Consider the following 9,960-nt stretch of genomic DNA (forward strand, 5'->3'; position numbering starts at 1 on the left):
GAAGATGGTTTCCTGATAGACACTTAAAAGCATGCTCACAACTTCATAAACAGATAAAACTGGAAGGAGAGAAGAAAATGAAAATTATTATTAACCTTTAGTAATGTAATACAGTAAACAATGATCAAATTAACCTGTATATCATTGTGCAGTGTCTGTTAATGACTTATTAGGTAAGCCATGTCATGCATATATGTGCATGTAGGGTGTGTTGGTGTTCTTATAGAAAACTGAAACAGAGTTGTGTGATGACTTGTCTAAAGTCACACAATAACACAGCAACAACTCAGAGAACAGAATCCAAATCCCCTGGCTTGGTTCAATGTACCATCTATTGTACCAAGTTGTTTTCCTTGTCTATAGAAAAAATAGGCTTGGGAGGCATATAATCTACCTATTCTTTTAGATCAATTTTTACAAAACACCTGGGAAGCAGGCCAGAGCAACTGAGACATCTGAGAAGTTCATAAGTATTATTTTCAAGGGACTAATAGCACAGAAGCTCTCTAAGTCATCTTTAGAAAGAAATATGTGACACCAGATGGTAAGTCACAGGGCTGCTATCATAAGGAACAGGCATTTGGGAATGCTTTCACAGTGCCCAAAAAGAAGGTACGGGAGAAGAAAGAAGAGTATTTCTACAGTGTAAATCAGCATGAAGCCTCTACTTAGATCCTCAAAGAGGAAATAATAACAAGTAGATAGTTAAAAGTTTGAAATATGATATCTAAGGTATTATTCCAAAGGTCTCCCTTTGCATCAATGTCTCCCAGTCCTGACAATCAATCACCACAGTAACTTTAAGCAAAGGTGGTTACTATTATTGTCATTCCAAACATTATCTCCAGAATGTTTAATTTCTGTGTTTCAATTTATAGTTCATATGGTTGTTCTTTTTAGAAGCACTCTAGAAAAATTATTGCTGAACATATAGATTTAATCTAGGTTTAATCTCTTGCCAAGCTAATGAAACGGAGAAGTAAGAACTCTCTTATAGAGAGCAGCTGGATCATATGGCCAGAAGACAAGATTCTTCTGGGACAGGGGACTGGGACACCTGAACATGTGCATCTGTGCCAAAAGCATCCACAACCAGGGAGTGAAAGAAAGAGCTCAGGAGTCCAAGGAAAATTAAAGACAGTTGAGAAAATAATTACAAAGAGATGTCACTTAAATTGGATTGTCTTCATGAATGAAAGCTCCTGTGTAGTGTCCTTGTACAGAAAGGACAAAGTAAGGAAAGAGATCTCTATATTTTCACCAAAATAAAAGGTGAGTGATCTTAACCTGTTAGAGAGAACATGAGGTGTGAGGGAGGATATACCATCTACCAGAAGCAGCTTGGTACTGATTTTTGGAGTAGCGTAAGTGTGAACAATAGACCCTGAAGCAAATATTTACTTATTACAGTAAAAGTTCAACTGTAGGGCAGAATCAGCAACTGAAAAAGCAAAAAGAGGCAAATCATACTTCCCTGACTGGGTTCTGTTTACCAACTGCATTATGGTCTTATACCCAAGTGTGTGTTCATTTGTGTGTTTACCACTTCATCAGCATTCCAATTTCACTCTAAAGAGCTGAAAAGAGCTAATTTTATAAGGCATATTCATTATATGCCAGATTTGTATTATAGGAATTTTGTGAACTTCATGTATAGTCGCATTTGGGCAAAAAGCTGTCACACACACCAGGTGTTTTAATGTAGTGTGTTGTCAATATTCAGGACTTTGTGTTTCTAGGATTAGTGGAGATGAGGAGAAAAAATAAAGGGTCAGAAGCAAACAGCTCATTCAAGCAATTTAGATTCTAGTTAGTACAGTAGAAAAAAATTAAAGTGGTTCCTACGGAAAGCAGAGGGATGCCAGACCTTTCTCTGACCCGAAAGAAAGACTTTTCTGTTCTAGGCTCAGTCACTATTCAGTGGGGAGGGTTTTATGTTCAGGGCAGCATGCGGGATATCTGGAAACCCAGTGCTGACGAGAATTGTCTACTCAGGGAAAGGCCAATGCTCATTTCCATTAACTTACATGGCACCCTACGGATCAAAAAGTGTTTCAGACTTAATGCACTGCAGCCTCTCACAGCCCAATTTTGTAAATGAGGATACAGGTCCATGGCTCTGTGCTGTCAGAGCCAGAGGGGAATATTCAAGCACTTAGCACCAAATCCCTCCAGGATTCAATTCTTTTGACCACCTTCCCAATAAGCATTCCAAGGAAAAAATAATGATTTGAAAATTAACCAGTATTTTTACCTTAGGCTTCATGAATGCCCTCCCCCACCCCACCCCAATCCCCAAAAAATCTTGAAAGCAGAAACCACTTGCCTTACTGAAAAATGTCACTTTCCCCCTGGCACTTTCCCTTGGCCGGAAGCCAGGCTGACTCTAAAGTGAGGCCCCAAGGCGGACACCCAGGTACCCTGGCTCCTGCAACTAGGAGACTTAGCCGAAGCTCTGCCACCATCAACAGTGAAGTTTCAAGATGAGAGCACGTGGAAACCTTCACCGAATTCATATATTTACTTTTCCGGGTTCAGACTGCCTTGCACAGAGTTTGAGATTCCTTCCCTCCTCAGAGAAAAGGGGATTCTTCCTTCTCTGTGCAAACACCGCCGGATCCAACCAAGTCTCCGGAAGAACTGGTGGCAAAGCAGGCGTTTGGGGATCGCGACTGTGATTGCTCTGGCGCGCCGATATCCTCCCTCTCTGTTCAGATATGAGTGCAGGCTTATTTATTTAATCTAATTCTACCTTTAACGCTCGCAACCTGTGGACTTGGGTTCCGACCGGTGCGGCGAGGAGGGAGGCTGGTGGGCACGCGCTCCGGTGCCCGAGCGGGTGGCGCCTCATCGCAGTCTTCAGAGGCAAGTCCCCCATCCCCGCGGCTCCGGCGGGGTCTGCACTAACCCGCGCCCGGGGCAGGAAATCATGGCCAAACCCTTCGGCCCCCAAGCCTTTCGGCCCCCCTTCAGCTCCCCTCAATTGCCGAGCCAGTGACTATTGGCTGAAGTTCCCCAGCGATTTGCATGAACAGAGAGGGAGTGTCTTCTGCCGCCCGCCCGTCAGGAGCGCGCTGACTGCAGCCTCCCCGGGAATGCGCGGCCGAGGGAGTGCGCGCGGCTCGCGGGCCCTGGCAGGGAGCTGGCGCCCGGCGACCTGGCACCCGCGCCTGGATATGGGGCAGCTAGGTAGTCCCAGGAGCAGCACCAGCCACAGAAACCTGCCGGTAAGGGTCGGCTCCGGGAGCCCCGCGGCCCGGACAAGTTGCAATACTGGGAGGGAGTTGCCACTCCTTGATGGTTTTTCAAACCTTTTACCTTACCCAAACTTCACGGGAAGGCTGGAGGGAGGGAAGGGACTTCGGAATAATGTGTCTTCCTGGGCGCAAGGAACAGGCAAGTCCTCGGGTCGCGAGAGGAAGTTTCTGAAGCAGAAATGTAGGCAGACGTGTGTTGGTGGGGGGGTGGGCTCGATCCGCGCTGGAGATGGGGGCTTGGAGATTGCTTCCGGCTGCCGGCATCTGGCTAGGACTGTCTATTGCGATTGACAAATTGCTTTTGCAGAATCATTTTCCGCGTTTACTTCTTTTCTCCAGGGGAGGAGGATTAATGGGGGCTTGATAGGGGTGGAGATCCAGATCCTATCGACTTTATTTTACATGCTTGCTGAAATGAAAATCACTTCTTCTGACCTGAAGTGTTTATTTAATAATGTTTAAGTGCCCTAAAAGGGAAGTGTTACAGTTTTTATTTTTATTATCGATAGTTATTCTTAGTGCTGTTATTGGTCTCCAAATAAGGGATGTAACACATTCCGCGATCCGAGGCCCGTAGCGGTAGAAACGTCTCCCTGAGAAATGAACTGGTAACCTGCCCACCTCTGAGTCCTCTCCGCTACCGCCCTCCCCCCTCTCCGTCACCTGCCGGTGGCTTCGCGGTGGTGTTGCGCAGGCCCTGGGTTGGTCCTCTCCCGTCTGGCCCGGGTTCCCAGGGATGCTGCACGGCGTTTCCCAGTGCTAACCGAATGGGGGTGGTGACGGGGAGTGGGAGGGTAGAAAGTGTGCAGGAAAACCAAGTTTTGGAAACGGTGTTGTCCCATAGCTCTCTCCTTTGCAGCACGTTTCCTCATCACCCACTTTAACTAGAGAGTTTGCCTCCGGGAACCCGGATGCCGGCAGCCAGGACTCAGGGGCACCGATTTTTTACTTCAACCTCTGTGTTTCCGCGTGTAACAAGCCTCCCCCCCTCCCCCTACTTTCAGCATCTGTTTCTATTTTTTCTCTTCGTGGGACCCTTCAACTGCCTCGCGAGTTACAGCCGGGCCACCGAGCTTCTGTACAGCCTGAACGAGGGCCTGCCCGAGGGGGTGCTCATTGGCAGCCTGGCGGAGGACCTGCGGCTGGTGCCCCGGGGCGCGGGGGGGCAGGACCAGCAGGTGCAGCCGCCGCAGCGCACCGGCGCCGACCGGAGCCTCCCTCTCTCCTTCAGCTTGGCCTCTCGGGGACTGAGTGGCCAGTACGTGACCCTAGACAACCGCTCCGGGGAGCTGCACACTTCTGCTCAGGAGATCGACCGGGAGGCCCTGTGTCTTGAAGGAGGTGGAGGGGCTGCCTCCTCCTCCTCTTCTGACTCTTGTCTTTTGCTTCTGGATGTATTGGTCCTGCCTCAGGAATACTTTAGGTTTGTGAAGGTGAAAATCGCTATCCGAGACATCAATGACAATGCCCCGCGGTTCCCAGTTTCCCAAATCTCGGTTTGGGTCCCAGAAAATGCACCTGTAAACACCCGGCTGGCCATAGAGCATCCTGCCATGGACCCAGATGTAGGCACCAATGGGGTGCAGACCTACCGCTTACTGGACTATCACCGTATGTTCACCCTGGATGTGGAGGAGAATGAGAATGGGGAGCGCACCCCCTACCTCATTGTCATGGGACTGCTGGACAGGGAGACCCAGGACCAGTATGTAAGCATCATCATAGCTGAGGATGGTGGGTCTCCACCACTGTTGGGCAGTGCCACGCTCACCATTGGCATAAGTGACATTAATGACAACTGCCCTCTCTTCACAGACTCACAGATCAATGTCACTGTGTATGGGAATGCTACAGTAGGCACACCGATTGCAGCTGTTCAGGCTGTGGACAGAGACTTGGGAACCAATGCCCAGATCACCTACTCTTACAGCCAGAAAGTTCCACAAGCATCCAAGGATTTATTCCATCTGGATGAAACCACAGGAATTATTAAACTGTTCAGTAAGATTGGGGGAAGTGTTCTGCAAATGCACAAGCTCACTATCCTTGCTAATGGGCCAGGCTGCATCCCTGCTGTGATCACTGCCTTGGTGACCATCATCAAAGTCATTTTCAGGCCACCTGAAATTGTCCCTCGTTATATAGCAAATGAGATGGATGATGTTGTTTACCTGAAAGAACTGGAACCTGTTAACACCCCAATTGCATTTTTCACCATAAGAGATCCAGAAGGTAAATACAAGGTGAACTGCTACCTGGATGGTGAAGGTCCATTTAGGTTATCACCCTACAAACCATACAATAACGAATATTTGCTAGAAACCACAAAACCTATGGACTATGAGCTACAACAGTTCTACGAAGTAGCTGTGGTGGCCTGGAACTCTGAGGGATTTCATGTCAGAAAAACTATTAAAGTGCAACTTTTAGATGACAATGATAATGCTCCTATTTTCCTTCAACCCTTGATAGAACTGAGCATTGAAGAAAACAACACACCCAATGCCTTTCTGACTAAGCTGCATGCTACAGATGCTGACAGTGGAGAGAGAGGCCAAGTTTCATACTTTCTAGGACCTGAGGCTCCATCATATTTCTCCTTAGACAGCGCCACAGGAATTCTGACAGTTTCTACTCAGCTTGATCGAGAAGAGAAAGAAAAGTACAGGTACACAGTTAGAGCTATTGACTCTGGGAAGCCACCTAGAGAATCAGTAGCCACTGTAGCTCTCACAGTGTTGGATAAAAACGACAACAGCCCTAGGTTTATTAACAAGGACTTCAGTTTTTTTGTGCCAGAAAATTTTCCAGGATATGGTGAAATTGGAGTAATTAGTGTAACAGACGCTGATGCTGGGCGAAATGGATGGGTGGCCCTCTCAGTGGTGAACCAGAGTGATATTTTTGTCATAGACACAGGCAAGGGCATGTTGAGAGCTAAAGTGTCTTTAGACAGAGAGCAGCAAAGTTCCTACACTCTGTGGGTCGAAGCTGTTGATGGGGGCGAGCCTGCCCTCTCCTCTACTGCAAAAATCACAATTCTCCTTCTAGATATCAATGACAACCCTCCTCTTGTTTTATTTCCTCAGTCTAACATGTCCTACCTGCTCGTACTACCCTCTACTCTCCCTGGCTCCCCCGTTACGGAGGTCTATGCGGTTGACAGAGACACGGGCATGAACGCTGTCATAGTTTATAGCATCATAGGCAGGAGAGGTCCTAGGCCCGAGTCCTTCAGGATTGACCCTCACACTGGCAACATAACTTTGGAAGAGGCATTGCTACGGACAGATTACGGCCTTCATCGCTTACTGGTGAAAGTGAGTGATCACGGTTACCCGGAACCTCTCCACTCCACCGTCATGGTGAACCTCTTCGTCAATGACACTGTCAGTAATGAGAGCTACATTGAGAGTCTCTTAAGAAAAGAACCAGAAATTAATATAGAGGAAAAGGAACCCCAGATCTCAATAGAACCGACCCACAGGAAAGCTGAGTCTGTGTCCTGTGTGCCCACCTTGGTAGCTCTGTCTGTAGTAAGCTTGGGATCTATCACACTCGTGACAGGGATGGGCATTTACATCTGTTTAAGGAGAGAGAAAAAGCACCACAGGGAAGATGAAAATTTGGAAGTGCAAATTCCTCTAAAAAGAAAAATTGACTTGCATATGAGAGAGAGGAAACCAATGGATATTTCTAATATTTGATATTTCCTTGTAGAATAACACAGAGATATTTTCACTGACTTTGGGGAGTCTTCACCACCTAAACAAGAGTGTGTAGATGGCAGTTCCAATGAAGGACAACTAATTTATAACTTGTACTATATTGTAAATACTGTTTTCAGGTTTTTAAATTCCAAATCAGAGGTTATAAAATGTGTACAGAATTTTTTAATGAAAATTAGTACTAACAGTTCTAGAACTGTTATAAAAAAAACTTGGACATGATCTGCAGCTTTCATACATCAAGCAGATGATTGATAGAACCTGGGAGTAAGGTAAGAAAATGATACATTGCATTTTTTGTCTAAAAAGTCCTTTTTAACCACAAGAGGGCATCAGCTGCTCCTTTGCAAGGAACTGTTTTGAGGTATTGTACATGACAGTTGTACATGAAATTAATGAAAGAGTATATTTTAAATATACGTTTTTAACATTTAACAAATAAGAAAATTGAAGTTTATTTCACCCCACTTAAATGTATGATAGAAAGGAAACGCATTTGCAAACAGAGTGTTTATTACCTCACAAGTACATCAGGTTTGAAAGAGAAGGCATTATAAAGAAGCGCAATTTCTTTTCAGCAAGGATAAAACCATTGCCATGTGTTAAGGATGTGACCCGTTGAAGAGCATTTCATTTTCTATGTACTTAAATTGCTTTCTTTTCTTTACCACTGCACTTGCTGTTATTACAGGGGAAAATAAATATATTCTTCCTTACAGAAAATGTAACTAGAAATTGTGTCCAAGAAAAACAACCCAGAAGCAAAGAAATGTTTCAATCCTTAGTTGCTTCCTAGGTGTTCATGACATTTTGGTGCTTTCACAACTTGTCAGGGGGACTTCATACTTGGTTATAGAGTTAATTTTTATATGCTTAAAACATCCACCACAGAAGAAAATAAAAACCATATTACAATGGAAATGTTCTAGAGGCTACTGTACACCACCGGTTGATTTAGTTGGGCCTTCTATATGAAAGTTATACTTATCTTCTTGTTGTGTAGATTTGTTGGCTACCGTTTCTGGCTTCCTTTCTGTGGCTTTGGATTAAGTCCAGGAGTTTATTTGTAAGCCCAGCAGCAGATTTCTTTGATGATTTAGCCTTGATTGAATCCTTTGCAATGAAGCAAGCTGGTTCATCAGTGATTGAGCACTTTCACTCTTCGTGTGAGCTGGAAATTTTAGTTTATATAAGTTAGAGCAAAATTCTTTGTGTAAAAAATGAATGTAAGTGTTAGCTTAAACTGGGTCATTCTCCTTTTTGGCATTTTGTGTCCGTACTGTACTAAAAGTGTTTATATGTCTGCAAATTAAAGGTATATATTTTCATAATTTCTTTCTCATTTTTACCATTTTGTATTTGAACATGAGCTTGTTCTTCTACTGAAGTGCCTGTTATTGGCATTCATTGGCTTCCAGAGGTGAATGTACGTAAACTGTAAATATTCTGTTATGCTAAAGTTTATATTAAACTAATTCATTGCTCAATTAAACATTGGGTAAATTATTAAGTATGTGTGTAGTTATAGACATATATATGATAGAGTATGCCTACAGGTTTAATAGATCATATGAAAATTTATACCCATGCCTGTGTACATGCAAATCAGTTTATTATTGATTTAGTATCAATTATAAACATTCATCTTACTACATATTTAGAACAAGGTCTCTGTTAGCTGTGTGACAATAGCTTTCAATACATTTTAAAATAAAAATATATTGTGAGACAAAAGATTATTCAATGCAAACACCCAGGACCTTTTGAATCCGTATTAACTCATTTTCCTTGTTTTCTTCAGTTTGACAATTTGAACAAAGTATTAAGCATATGAGGCAGTAGCATTTGTTACCAAAAGAAAATATATATTTTTTCAAACTTCTTTTTGTATGAGAGGCACCTGAGCTGGGAAACTAAGATCATTTAACCCCTAAAACTTTTCATTCATAATTGATGTATAGCAATGAAGGAGATGATGGTCTCCACCAGTCATTTTTATATCATATTGCTCTTTTGTAAGGCAGGAACTACATATGAAACAAGTAGCACCATTAATTTAAAAAAATTCTCTATGGATTCAATGATTTAACCATCGGTATCAATAACATGATATTCTATTCACTTTTATATTTGAGGATTCATGTGTTTTGGGGTATGGACTTCATCTCTAGCATGAGAAATGCCTGTAACATTAATAAAAAAACATATTTCTGAGTAACTTCTTGTGCCAGGATTTCCTTTATAAAAATATCTCGTTCACATTAAAAACATTTATAACAGGGAAAGTTAAAGTAAATTAAGCTCAAAGATAAAAGCCCCTTTTTACTAACACCTTGTGCTAGAACAGTTGCCAAAATGTATGCTAATCATGTCAATGTTGTTAGTTGAGCTGGCACAAAAATAAATGTTCCATTCATTAAAAGCCCTAATATCCATTTAACAGTTTGAGAACCAGTGAGTCCTCTATGCCCAATTTAATGAAGAAGAGATTGCTCTGATCTTTGCACTGCCAAATCCATTCTTATGCCACAGAGAAAATTGTTCATTAATTTGGACTGGGAAATTTAAGACCAACATAGCAATTTCAACTATAGGGGAAAAAACAATTTACATTATTTGGCCCTTTGTAGTAGATTCCCTGACTCTATTTAAACAAAAATGTTTTCTTGGCAGATATGTTTCTATCAGTGGTAGTTAAAAAGAAAAAGAAAAAAATAAATGCTTCTTTAAAATAATTTTGTAGTATTTATTAAAAATAAAATACAAATTCTTTGTGTTTTTTGGGTGCTATGCATGTGTTTTTATGTAAACACCAGTAATGATTTTGCTCTGAAATAACACCACTGAAGCAATATTAGGGATGGTGTATGAAGTTGACTTGTTTGCAGTTAAGATCTCTCATAAGGATTCTAATTTGTGCTCCCAGAAAATATCTCAATTGACAATTATTAATTCAGGAATTATACAATCCTCCC

The 9,960-nt window shown here is 42.8% G+C and overlaps 1 protein-coding gene across 1 annotated transcript; it reads left to right on the forward strand.

Annotated features, from left to right (window-relative positions):
• The first annotated feature begins 2,983 nt into the window (after positions 1-2,983).
• On the forward strand, positions 2,984-9,756 carry PCDH20 (protocadherin 20). The gene is made up of 2 exons (XM_017649502.3): positions 2,984-3,227; positions 4,262-9,756. The coding sequence occupies exons 1-2, from the start codon at positions 3,096-3,098 to the stop codon at positions 6,962-6,964; spliced, it is 2,835 nt and encodes a 944-aa protein (XP_017504991.1). The 5' UTR covers positions 2,984-3,095; the 3' UTR covers positions 6,965-9,756.
• Positions 9,757-9,960: the final 204 nt, after the last annotated feature.

Source organism: Manis javanica, chromosome 9 (genome assembly GCF_040802235.1).
Source record: "Manis javanica isolate MJ-LG chromosome 9, MJ_LKY, whole genome shotgun sequence".
NCBI classification, from domain to species: Eukaryota; Metazoa; Chordata; class Mammalia; order Pholidota; family Manidae; genus Manis; species Manis javanica.

Excerpts from the sequence above, each read along its gene's own strand:
- PCDH20 (XM_017649502.3), top strand. The coding sequence starts at position 3,096 with ATGCGCGGCCGAGGGAGTGCGCGCGGCTCGCGGGCCCTGGCAGGGAGC. Across the intron at positions 3,228-4,261 it reads CCAGCCACAGAAACCTGCCG|CATCTGTTTCTATTTTTTCT; the intron begins GTAAGGGTCGGC and ends CCCTACTTTCAG.